This window comes from Anoplolepis gracilipes, chromosome 7 (assembly GCF_047496725.1).
Source record: "Anoplolepis gracilipes chromosome 7, ASM4749672v1, whole genome shotgun sequence".
Taxonomy (NCBI): Eukaryota; Metazoa; Arthropoda; class Insecta; order Hymenoptera; family Formicidae; genus Anoplolepis; species Anoplolepis gracilipes.
Genome location: NC_132976.1, coordinates 7,216,451 through 7,230,845, shown reverse-complemented (window position 1 = coordinate 7,230,845; position 14,395 = coordinate 7,216,451). Strand labels below are relative to the sequence as shown.

General features: G+C 33.5%; 1 protein-coding gene across 6 annotated transcripts in view; it reads right to left on the bottom strand.

The window, feature by feature from the left end:
• Positions 1-14,395, bottom strand: part of Tei (irregular chiasm C-roughest protein teiresias) — a 324,556-nt gene that overhangs the window by 38,160 nt on the left and 272,001 nt on the right. Inside the window, exon 9 of one of the 6 annotated variants that reach the window (XM_072896418.1) lies at positions 11,563-12,873. The exons of the other annotated variants lie outside the window; for them this stretch is intronic. Within the exon in view, the coding sequence (XP_072752519.1) occupies positions 12,554-12,873 (320 nt within the window). The 3' untranslated portion in view covers positions 11,563-12,553. Of the gene's footprint in view, positions 1-11,562; positions 12,874-14,395 lie in introns of those variants that run through there. 6 annotated transcript variants of the gene reach the window in all.

The window sequence follows — 14,395 nt, the reverse complement described above, 5'->3', positions numbered from 1 at the left end:
GATTGCTAAATGGTCATTAATTCCAAGAGACTAAATATAAACGTTTTTATTTAATATAACATAAATATATAACAATTAGAATATGAATTTATATTTTTGAGTCTCGTTAAAGAATATAATATTATATTATATTCTATATAATCGCAGAAATATATATATATATTTCAATAATTTATTATGATTTTAATTCTTAAAAATTATCTAAAATTCGTTCGTATTAAATTTATATGAAAAAATATATTTTATACAATATTTATTTCTAACCTAATAATGATAATAATTACAACCTGACAACTTATAAACGAGATTTTTTTGTCTTTTACTTTAATGAACATAATTTACCGCAATGATATTAACTCTATACTGTCACTCTAAATTCGATATAATGTGTCATTTAGTATTCTTGAAAAACCCTAGTCATATTAAGATGAATTATTGAAATTAAAATAGCATAAAATAATTTGTTTATCGTGATTTTAATCTATTGTTTTATATATTTTATTTGGAATCAAAGCGCAAAACCTTAGACGAAAAATTAAATTGATTTCAATTAATAAATTGCTTATTTTACAACAAGCATACAGTTATACAATACAAACTACAACTGTAAGATACTATACTACCTAAACTGTAACATTCTTCTGTAAATAAATTGACAGTAATCTTTCTAATTCTAATTGGCAACAATTAAATATTTATAATTATATATATTTATATTTTTGTATTATAAAAATATATTTCGTAAAGAAAAACATTCAGTTTGAAAATAAATATATAATTTTTGCATTCATATTTTTCTTTGGACTGTTATTTTTCTATTATAAAATAGAAGAATATGTGCATGTAGTTTTTCTTTTTAAAATTTTTGCATATATTTAAGTTGGAATATTAGATCTTTATAGACTGGATATCATGGACATTGAACATCTAAATGTAAATTTGTCAATAGTCAACTAAATACGATTGGCGAACAAATTGGGACCACCGTTATTGGGAAAACGATGAGGCCATTGCGCGAACGGAAACCGGACGACGGTGGTGATTCGTTCGAGTACGCGAGCAATTCCGGTGCCACCGGTTTTCGATTACGAAGGGCTCGTCGTGTAATCCCGAAAGGCGTGAAACTCTCGCGAAAACATCGAACTTAGCTGTGTGAGAGGAAGCTTGCCGTCGTAAAACTTTCTCTATAAAAGTTGTTATTACAAAGGAGAGAGACGCGGTTTAATACGCGTAAGCCGTCGCGACGACGATGCCGGAGTATCGCTATCATAATCGCGATTAATATCGAACGTGAGAGAATCTCCGCGTCTAGAGTTCTCCTTGTCTCGTACTTTATGATACGTAATATGATAAATATACGTAATATGGTCAATTTATTAAATTAAGCTAAGGGATTAATATTAGAATAAGAATAACTTTTTTTTGAATTGGAAAATGAAATAAGAGAAATAAAAAATAGAAAGCAGTCTGAAAATTGACTATTGTCAATTAAGAATTAAATAATCAGACATATTGGTAAGGATTATATTTTTAAATATTAATTAGTTGTAATAATTTTTGTAATTAATGCAAGGTTACCTGTATATGCGCAAATAGAAAATAAAATAATCCCATCTGACACCTTCAAAAATTATCGATGCGCAGTCGAGATTTACGGCATCGTTGCGGCGCAACATAAGCGGGAGAATCTCATTGAAATATGTTGACGCAAAAGAGTACTTACGATTCTCCAGTGGTATCACAAGTTCGAACGACTATCCCATCGGGAAGCAAGAGAATACCTCCTCGATTTTCTCGGATGGCGCGATAAGACCGCTCGAGCGAAGATTGCGATCGACGCGATATCATATAGCGCAGATTCTTTCGGGAATCGTTGACCTTTGTTAAAGGTACAATCTAACAGTCGGAATCAAGGAGGACGAGAAAGAGAGAGAGTCGAATTTTTATTTGTCGTCGGGAATTGTCTTCAGGCAAAATGATTGTACAAGTAACAGAAGATACGTGTCGCGGTAACTTGTTATTTTGTTGACAACGATTTGAAGAGATTTTCTCATATATTTTTTACAAGATGATTTTTCGTTACGGTAAATTATGTTCATTAAGATAAAACACAAAAATCCCGTTTACAAATTGTCAGGTTGTAATTATTATCATTATTAAGATAGGAATAAATATTGCATAAAATAAATTTTTTTACTTCATATAAATTTAATATAACGAATTCTATATAATTTTTAATTAAGAATTAAAGTCATAATAAATTGTTTACATATATATATATATTTCTACGATTATATAGAATATAATATAATATTATATTCTTTAACGAGACTCAAAAATATAAATTCATATTCTAATTGTTATATATTTCGGTTATAATAAATGAAAACGTTTATATTTTAATCTCTTGAAATTAATGACCCTTTAGCGATCTATTCTAGTTTGTGAACATGAGATATTAATCATTCATAATGTAATTCATATGAAATTCCGTGGTTTCCTATAATACGTATTTAAATTTGAATCTTGCTTCCGTGCAAACCTATCTTCTCGTGCTTCGATGTAGCACGAAATTAAATCTTGGACACATGACTGCTCACAGGATTATATGTAGGAGCAATGTGTAGACAAAGATCTCAATGCCGGCTATTCTCGTCGAGATATTTTCAACTGGAAACTTGCTAAGAGCAATCTCCACTCTCGATAGAAGTCTTTCAATTTTACCATCTTGGTAGCCGGACTGGGGCAGCTCTCAGATTACCGTTATCTCAATGGCGCCGTAGAAACTCAACACCCACGCAATATATCTAACTGGCCAGTTCCTCACCTTTAACCCCGTAGCCGTATATAACGGATAAGACCCACGTAGCACAAACATTCGCGTAGACGAAGGGGATAAAGGAAGATGAGAAAGAGGAGAAAATTGAGAAAGAAGGAGAAAGTATAGAGCAGATACACATAAGCCGAGAGAGGAGAGGGGAGATCTTCTTTTACGCTATTCTAGGGTTAACCGTCTCTCGCTGGCGATTTTCTTACCGATTCGCATAGGAAATAGATGATTCTTTATCCTTATTTTGTTGCACACGCATATAAATGTCGCAATCGCAGATCTGTTTTTTTTTCAGATTTACGGTGTTTTAAATCGCTTAATCTCGGGGCTACGACTATAGGTGTTACGAGCTGGTTCGCCAATTCTTGAATATTCAATAGAATAAAAGCTTCGGGAAATACTTCGTCGGCTTCGCGTACTTCCGCCGGAAGTGTGTGTATGTATGTATGTGTGTGTGTGTGTGTGTGTATGACGTGGGAAAACATAGTATCTAACCAGGTTGTGTTCCGGTCCAAGCGAATATTCACGTACATTTATTGAAGAGTGATGTAAAATTCTGAGTATTCTTCCTTTCAGAAGCTTACTAAATAAAGCTTTCCCGATCTTTTTAATTATCTTAATAATTGTCAACGGTAATATAATAGTATAGTTTTGTATTCTTATATAAATGTAAAGAAATTATATGCCTGACGAAAAAAAAACGTATACATTTTTTGCGGAATCAGCTTTTTTTTTGTATATTTTTTTTGTAAAAAAAGAGTTACACATTTTCTCTATCACGTGCTGTTTTTTTTAATTACCAAAAAGAACAAGATTTCATAGATGTTTTCTTTAATCATGAACTGCTTAACGCTCTTTTATTTCATGTTTTATATTGTTACTTGTTGTTTTTCTTTGACATATATTTACCTATTTATTATATTTGACATATTATATTTACTTATTGCGTCATTATTTCGCATTCGTAATTTTTTTTTAAATGCTTCATCACTTTTTGAAAGCATAAATATTATTCTCTCAGTCATTGATGCAACGTGGATTGCAATATCTGATAAATGTTCAAGTCAATCCGCAATTGATTATTCTGTCAAGGGTATCAACGTGCGTGACAGAAATCGCGTACAATCGCCTTTACTCATCCCAATACGTGCTTTTTGTCCAGTCAAGGGTTTTAGTCAAGATCAAAAGGATTACGTAAGATCGAGGGTAATTGTAACTTTGCATGATGCTGCGCGCGCAGCAAATCGGCGAATGTTGTGCCAGTTTTTCATTTATAATAATGCATATATTTAAGAGTTCATTATTCGCAAAACGGGGAAAATATTATAAATAATCTGTCAAAGTATTAATGTAGTTTTATTTTATTAAAGCGTCTACTAGAGACAATAATACGAGATAACATTATACACAGTTGGATACAATTATTGACACTTTTGACACGCCTGCATTTTTTTCAGATCCAATAAAGAGAATTGTCATAATAATCAACTTGAGAGTTTCAAATAAAAATAAAAAAAAAATATCGAAATGATTGCAACGCTATTTCTTGTTGCACTTTGCTCTACCGTCCTTATTCTATGCCTCCTTCTGGCCTTTTAAGTCCTTCGGGAAATTCATATGGAAACGTACGCTCGATACACCGGGGAAAAGTATCGTCCGGTACCAGCTGCGTTCCCCTAGCTGCATCGAGCTAGCCAGCGAGTTCCACTCACCGAGTAAGCAAACATTTGCATCGTGACGTACGCGGATCACCTCCTTGCTACGGGGTTTACCTTCCAGATTTGTGTGTACATGCCAACAGACAGCTTACTGTGGCGAAATCGGATTATAAGCGAATTCGTGGAACCGATACGAGCCGACTCGCTCCATGCCGGATTTCTGTGCAAATCAATTAAGAACGTTCTGATTCCATCAGACGATGACGATTGATTTAATACGTATTAATGAATGTATTTTTTTATTCGATAGCCATAGGATAATATAATCCTGGTAAAGCGTCACGCTTTTACGTATATTGAATTCGAAGAACGTGAACGTGTAAAGATAAAGTCGACTTTGTGATTGACCTGCATTACTCGCGCAATAAAGAATATCAATAACATCAATTATATAACGTAAAAATTCTGGAATTTGCTGAATTAAGATTTATATTTTATTTCTGATTTATTAAATATTATGTTTGTTTCTATGTCTAAAAACTAAGGCGTTGCGACGTATAATTAATGACACAGCACATTTCTGTATTCGTGACTTTATTCATAAAGGCAAATCAATTAGATCAAATTTGCTGCACAAGTCGACCTGCATCATATTTTCTCGACATTATCGAACACCTTTCCGGCATTAGATCACATTCGTGACTTCGATGAACATAACCGACGAACTCGCCGGTGAACTATTAACGCGAGTCTAGCTAGCCAGCGGAAATCACTAGGAAGTTCTTGTCGACAGCGGTCGGCGAAGGAAAAAAGACGATGCCGAGAAACACGACGCGCGGAACTGGAAACGCGATTGCGGACCCGAGGGCGGGTGTGAAACGCGAGTAATGGAATTGTACCTCCGACTGCGACATTTTACTCGACCTCGGCGACGTTCACGCGGGCGTATCATGTGTGCGGCAAAGAGCGTGTACGCGATCCCGTGGAAATGTATGTTAGGCGACCGCGACAAGCCGACTACCGCGTATTATCGATCAATTTCGGGCTGACAGCCGACCGGAGATCGTATTCTCCATCGTGGAAGTTACACCTGGCGACTAAGTACTTGGCGTAGAGGAATCAATGGCCGGGAATTGCCGGGACGCCTATTGTTGTGCCCCCCGGGAAAAAGGATTTCCGTCGCACGCAGCGACGAGCGCCCCGACCAAATATTGACTGGCGTAATGACGTTTCGCCGACAATCGTTCCGTGTCATTAATTCCTCATGCGCGCATACAATTCCTGCTGTGCCGGCGAGATAATTTAAAGCCCCGACGTGAACCAACTTCGTATGACGCACGTATACTGACGGCAATTCAACGAGGCTCGTCTAACGAATACTTTACTTTGATTTTTCTGTATACATACATCAATCTACAGTTATCGATAAACGTGCCCTACGCTTATACTATAATTTATTCTCGCTGTATTTTTGTACCAGGTATATTAACAAGATTTTATTTAAAGTGAAAGATTGCTTGTATTTCGAAATGGAATCTTTCCATAAATTATGCAAATACGCGTGAGACTCTCGCGTTGAATAAACCGTGTTTCTTGTTTAAAAATATATCGCGGTTGTAAATTGGAAAAATCACAAGCCAAGAAATGACTATTTATCGGGTTGTTAATTAAAGAACTGCGTTTTTATTGTAATAAAACTCGCGACATTTTCCGGCAACGCGCGTGAAAATTGTATAATGGTATACACAATGTGACCTGGTAATAAGTCGTAAAGTTCGAGGCGGCGGTCGTGGAAGATTCGAGTTCGTTGATGCAAAATACTCAGGGAATTGCAGCGTAGCGAGAATTGTCGCGATAATAACTTTCTGCTTCGGCCGTTGCTACACAATTACTCCGTAGCGTAGCGGCAAACTAAATACAAGAGCATTTAATTTCTACTCAATCTATATTTTGCTCGCACCTCGCTAGACGATCGTCGTTAAAACGTCGTTCTTTCAGCACAATCTTGATACAAACGTACCGTTTCCATGCAATCAACAATGTTCATTACACTTCGTGCGTAAATACAGAACTTTATGCCAAAATAGTGGAAATTTTGACGCAATTCACGAGTGCATTATGGAAAAAAAAAAGGCCAACATTACGTAGTCTAAGTTTTCTCTCTATCTGGGAACTTCTCACGCAAAGTCTCACGCAGTCATCTCACTTCCCTGTCTCATTTCCATGTAACTAAAAATTTAAATTACAAAAATGGTTATAAGAATACTTGTCATTTTTCGCGTATAATAGATGCAGATTTTAGTAGACGCTTTATTTTTTACGAATTTTCCAAGGACAGATCACTGTAATTTTTTTCGTAGAGTCTTCCATAGTAATTCTTATTCGCTCGCGTACCTTTGACAAATGTGTTGGCCATCTGAATAATTTTTAGCTACGGGCGCGCCAAGATTTCTCTATACTGACGCGGATCCCAGCTACTAATCAGAGACATTTTCACAGGGTAGTTTTACAAATGAGAATCTACTCACGGAGAGAGACGCGTCAAAGAACTCTGCGTCACAGCCGTATCAAATTTGCATGAAATCTAGGAACACAAGGTAGATCCTCTGCGGTTTTCTTCGCCCCGCTCGTCCCATCGCCAAGATTTTGCTCCTCGAATGCGACCATTACGGTATCTACATACGCATGATGGCACATGCATATGCGCATAATATCCGAGCATATCTACTTACGCATGTACATATATATATATATACATATATCTGTATGCAACATGAAAATTCCGTCATTTTTTCGCGTAATGTAAGTATTCTGCATAAGAGAGGAAAGCCTTATATTTAGAATGTTGTCATATATATACATATATATTCTCTATATAGCTAAAATCTCATATATCATCGTATATATTCCATGGGATTGAAATTCTCCCAACATTCAAATAATTTCAAATAATCTTTAGTTTACAGATAATAATCTCTTTTCAAGAATTTGTTATAAAAAATAACAAAAGACTCAGGCAGGATTTTTGAAGTCAACGCGTTATAATTAAATACTTTTAATGCGATTCTAGAAATAGCTTCTATAAATATATTATTTTACAAAAATATATTTGAGGTGGATCTTCCATTTCTTTTTAATCTAATTTGCCTACGTGAGCAGCCGATGAAATCAATATTCGACAAATTGATTGTAAATACCCAAGTTACTCAACTGGGAACATTCATCACTCGTGTTCGTTATCCCAATATCAATTACAAAATATAATAGAACACTGGATGCAAAAAGATTTATCATGTTTAGCGCAGAATGAATTTCACACCGGCTTATTTGGAGAATTGCAATTATCCGCGTTAATCCAGCAATATTTTTTGATTTTGTTTACTAAAACAAATGCAGTTCTATCGAAATTAGCTTCCTTTCTGACAAAAAAGTTGTATACTCGAAATAAATTAACACGTTGCACGAGCAAACGAGAAATTTCCTATCACGATAAGTCACGCAATATAGGTATCGTGTTATAAAACCAATTAGAAAGTTGCGATACTGGCGAAATTGGTTGATATGCGGATACGAAAAAAATGACAGGAAATGCAAATATTGCACGCAAATTATATAAATATATATATTTTTATTTATTTATTTATTTACATTTCACCTTTTCTCTCTAATGCTTCATAAATATCGGATATAGTTATATGAACGTACACGGATGAAATATTTTTTACGACCGTACAAGATGTAGCAAGAAAGCATTTTTAAAAATAGTGGAAATGTGTGCAGGCACGCTTGACATTTCCTAAAACACAAGCGAATTGTGAAAAACGCGTCCGTGAGAAAAAACAGGAAAACGCATCTACAAAACATATACGCACATATTTTATATATATATATATATATATATATATATATATATTTACATATAGACACGTGCGCCATCCATTTCAAGAGGAAAATTAATGGCACTTTCGGTGAAAATGTAATTTACGAGTAATCGACACGCTGTGATGATTCTCCCGGAACGCAAAAACAGTCGGCCAGGTTTCTCGTTCAAAAGAAGTAAACGAGGAAGAGAGAGGGAAGTCAGAGAGAAAAAAAAAAAGAAAAAAAGATGCCAATCTGCGTTGCAGCGTCAAGACGGAAAAGCGATCGCGCCTGTAAATGCGAGAGACGGTCGATCGGCCATAAATCGAATTATCGGCAGTCATCGGTAACGTTCATTGATCGTAAAAAAAAGCAAAAAAAAAAAAAGAAAAAATACAAGAGGAGCGATACGAGAGAACGCAGGTCAGGGACGCGTGTCGCGTATATACGCGACAACTAATACACGACACGAACGTTACGCTATTACGTGGAGTCGCGCGCGTAACTCCGCGCAATTCCCACTGGTACATCGCGGTGGCTCGTTTCACGCTCTCGAAACAACCCTGAATTAACCGTGTTCGCTGTTGCACGAGCGGATAATAACGTTGCCGTTGCTGTTGCGCGCATCCGCCGCGATCCGAATGAATGAACTTATCTGTATGTTGATTCGACGTGGATATATGTGCACGGACTTGTTATTGAATAAGCGGCTGCAGGCGTAAAGCAAGATCATATATAGACGGCACGGTATTATGCTACCACTATGCCTATCTCCGGTTATTTCCAACGTTGTTGATTGTGGATTCTCGTATTCATCAAAGAATACGTATTGCGGACTCTAATAAAATCAACGAGAACAATTGTGACGGTAAGACAAATATTATCGCAGTATATTTTTATGCTCTCTGAAGTCCGTTATCATAACGTCATATATGTATATCGTGTTAATGCTACTATAAAATAGTAAATATCTAAAGAGAGATGAGATAAAATCATCTAAAAATTATAATTAATTATAATTAATTTGTTATTAGATTATCTATCCCAACAATAAAGTGTTTTTCATTAATAAATATTTATATATAATGCATAATGTGCGTGTATCACACGGTATAGTGACATAGAAAAAGCGAAAGAATTTTTTTTTATTCGCGACCATTATTCATAACAAAAATAATTATGGCTAATGAAATTCAAGATATATACATATATATATATATATATATATATATATATATATATATATATAATAAATACATAGATGTGTATTGTTGCATTTATTTCTGACAACATCATATACATTAATTATTATTGTTAATTATTAATGTTTATTCGTAGTGATGTATATTTTTGCAATCGTACGTTCTTTGTTTAATATATATTAACTATTATAATTAACGAGATTGTTTTTTCTCTTTTTCTTCTCTCTTTCTCTCTCAGTAAGATAACAAATTCGAAGATGTTGATATTCGAGCAGCAATCGGAACAATGGTTGGGCGGAAACGGGGCGGAATAATACCGGCCATTTTCGCTGCATTAATTTTTCAACACCCACCTATAGAGTTGCGTTAGGCTAAGCATGAATTATGAACACATTACGGCTGGGATACAAATTGATTTATGGTCGCGGCGTCTCGCCGTGCATACCTAATATCCCTTGGCGATATTCTTCAGCCGAGGTGCAGGTCAGGGAATACGATTAATCTACATAGCGGATCTCGTCAGATTCCTTAATAGCGCTTTTATTATGTTCCTGCCGCCGTCTTATCGACTGTTAAAAGCTTTGAAGATTAGAAACAATTGCTCCTATAAGTATATAATACCATAAGTTTTTGATTCCTCAAAATTTCCTAGTAGAAAATGCAACGCATTCTGCATCTAAATATTTTAAAAGCATTGTAGATATTAATAATAATAATAAATGTGAATTTTAGTATGCAGAAAAAACGATATAATTCTTTGTGATTTTTAAATAATAAAAAATTTAGTTTAAATTTCTTATTATATATCATAATTATAACTATTGTTTTTTTTTAGAAAAAATACATATGTGAAATAAACTCAAAATAAAAGTTTTACTGACTGATATTATTAAATTTTTCTACCTTATAATCTTATAACAAGAGAAAATTTATTCTTGAGTAAACGATAGAGTAGCGAGATAATCTCGATTAGTATGACAAAGAGATTCAAATTTTGTTTAATGTTTAAAGAGAAACGAATTTTGTTTAACCTTCCTCAATTCCGCTCGTTAATGGTAGAATGCATTCTAGATGCATTCAGCATGTTAATTACAAGACTATTAAATTTTCGCTGCGATCGTTACTAAATGGAATGGTTGCCAATGCAGTTTTATCGTAAGTATAGCACTATCGTGCGAGTATCTTCCAAAATAAAGTTGTAAATTAGGTTACACGCCGTAAGAGGGGAAGGAAGAAGAGAAGGGATTATCATCCTATTAACTATCCGATTCATGCAATAAAATATGTTTATTCGCTCCGGCTTTTTGTAATTAGATTCATTAACTCCCTCGCACTCATCGGAAAGATAATTATGCCGCCTGATTAAAACGGTTGACGTAGTTCGATTTAAATTCAAACAAATTTCCCTCTATTAATTAAATTTTCTGCGAACAATGTTTCGCAGTGCGGACATTAACACTGGATGAGATATTAAACAGCAGTTGCTTTGTTCGCCATCGTCGCAAAATTGAGGGCGAGTCTTGTGATAGCCTTCTTAGACACTATAAATGTTCTGTCATTCGTCTCCTGTCGCAATGATGGCGAGTCGTTGCAGATACAAATGTGCGAAAGCAAGTGATACAAGAGAGAACGGTGGTAAAATGTTAGCGATTCTAAAGCCAAGTACCAACACGTATAAAACCGATAACCATTTAACTAAATTTATATCAATACGACGATACAATTTAAATCCAAAAACGTGAGTATAAATATAAATATAAATATAAGCCACAAATCATAGAGAAATATATGATAAAGAACTAAAAGATGCATGACAGTTGAAGAACATTGAAATTTATATTATAATAATATTAATATGTTTACTGAAATAGAATGTGGAAATGACAATAAAATCGGAATATGTATTTTAATTGAAAATATAGTAAGCCCATTGTTAGAAAATTAATATTCCAAAGTACGACAAACTATATATATAATATTTATTAGTAGGTTTTTTTATCATATCATTATTATCTTTCCAATTTATAATATCATGTCAATATTTTTGTATTTTTTTATTTATTTAAATACTTAATAAAAATTTTATAAATATTCACAAGTTTTTTAAGCAATCAATATTGTACGACTTGGTTTTTGCGTTCATCTGTGACATTACATGTTGCATAAGAATGAATAAATTATTTGTGAAATTTAGATTTCAATAAAAATAGTTTAATTAATCGAGTGAATCAAAGACTTTATTACGCGAAGATAAAAAAATAATTGAGAGAAAAAGTTACCGACGAAAATAAACGTTTACCGCCTGCGTCCGCAATAATCAGTGTTGGTCTGTGAAATTTAATTTTCGGTGCGAATGCGTCTCGAATGTAGGATCGCTCGCGGATTCTGGAGGCGGAATTAATCAAATATTCATCAGCAAAAGGGTTACGAGAAGAAAGTTTTTAATGAAGGATAATCAAGGAGAGATCGGTTTCATATTAACCTTGCTGTAAAAAAAAAAACAAGTTGAGAGAGACAGAGAGGGAGAAGAAGAGAGAGAGAGAGAGATCAAAGTTTAATATAAATTTAGAAAAGTTTAAAGCCGCGATAATATACTGTTAAAATTTCGATTTAACATATTTATATTTAAAATTTCGATTTTACATATTTATGTTTGAAAGAAAACAATAGTAATTATAATATATGCAAAAAAATATCGGTGTTGTAATATAGAGGTGTTTGTCTCGATTCGTTATAAACAGAGAAGTCCTTAATTAGATATCTCTTTGAACAAACGGAAAAATACAAAAGAATAAATGACATACCTGCAAATTTATATTTCTCTTAATGAAATATATACGTATATACTCTTCTCATGCATGCTCTCTGCCGTTATTGCTGTATGTGTGTATGTGTGTTGTGTGTGTGTGGGTGTCGCAGGCTCCGAACAATATTTATCCTTCAGATAACGCACGACTCCCTTATAAATGATTATTCATGATCTCTGTATTCAAGAAATGGAATTAATCAAGTATTGATCCGTGTATAAGAGAATGCTGGGATGTTTTTCTGTCGTGACTGCGTAGACGAAAGAGAAAGAGGCGCAAGAATGGACCAGTGGCAGGAGGGGGGGAGGGGCAGGTCAAGACGAGGAAGAAAGAGAGAAAGATACACGTGACAAGAATGACAAAAAAGGTAATCCAGACTGACGGGGGCACGGTCACAAGGGAGAACGAAGACGCGACAGAGAACCATTGACTTCGAAGACCCCGTTGCCTTGCACCCCCCCGAGGTTTCCGATGATTACATCCACCCTTCTTCTCCGTATCTCCGAAGACGCTCTCTAGATAAAGGGAAGACTCAGTTATATTACTATGTATCAATAACAAATAATTTGTTGCCAGATTCTTCAAACTTTGTGCGTCGGAGAATCTGATGAAATTAGAAATTACATCGCGCAACATAATTGACTATTACGAAATAATTAAATAGAAAAATGCTGTTCTTCTGTTATCGCTATTGCATCTTTACATTTCGTACAAAAATATGGAAACCTTCGAAATAATAATCTTATTTAGTTTAAAGCATTTTGTTTGAAAGTAACATATACTTATCATATTATGTTGAAAAACGTGTCACACATTTATAAACATAGGAATGCAAAACGCATTTACAGCATAACTGTAAGAGATATTCCTGAGAGTAAGTAGAATAAAGTTTATTTGCATGTTACAAAGAAAGTATATGGAAAGTATGAAAAATGTTCTCTTGAAACTTATATCATTTTGTATTTTCCATTCTATACAAGCCCTCTCTAGGTTCATGAATATTTTTTGTAATAAGTATAATTCGTTATATTTTTATTTGATAAATAAAACTATCATAATAATTATATTAAAACTATTTTATTATGTAACGAAATAAAAATACTATGCATTATTTTATTAATGAAATAAAGATATCAAATAATAATTTCATAATTAAAAGAATTATTTCCGTAAAAAAGCTCTTTATTCATATCATTAAAATATATATTTATATTTATATATTTATATAAAATTTATATTTTAATATTTAAAAAATAGTACGAAAAAAATACTTGTTACCTAAAACATGATCTGCTAGATCACAAGTTTTACTAAAAGGCATGTCAACCTATGTGGAGAAAATATTCTCAGTTTCTCATGTGATTTAAAAGCACTTATCTACATGAAGAGCGTAACTGAAATATCATGCATAACATCAAGAAAAGATTTTTCGCTTTATATAACAGCATCGTAATGCATCCGCAGCAAAGCAGTGGCGTAAAAATAACGCAGTTACGTCGTTCATCATCTGATTGTCGAACAAATATATGTACACGTGTACATGTATATAATACTGTAGCAATGGAAAATTTTGCCAATGAGAGTACTCAATCTCGTATTTGAGTTGATAACCTCACCCAATCAAACTTTTTTCAAGAAGTATTTCATCAAACATTAACTTCTACAACTTCACCGAATTAAATAAATAAAAAATATAAAAGGAACAAGAAAACTAACATATGGAGAAAACTTGTAAAATTTTAAATTTTTTTTTATCGATTGTAATATTTTATTAAAAAATTTTAAAAAAATACACTTTTGATAAAAAATACATAAAACTAGAAAATTATAAGCAAAGTGTATGTGAATATAATGTATTATATATATTTGTGGATTTTTAAAAATATAAAATAAAACATAAAATATATTCAACTGCAAAAAAACTATAAAGCAGAGAACACTACAAATCTTTGAGCAACAAAACTGAAGATATCTTATAAAACATACGCATTGCCACAGGTTTAGGACTAAAAAAAGTAACATGGAAAGAACATAAAA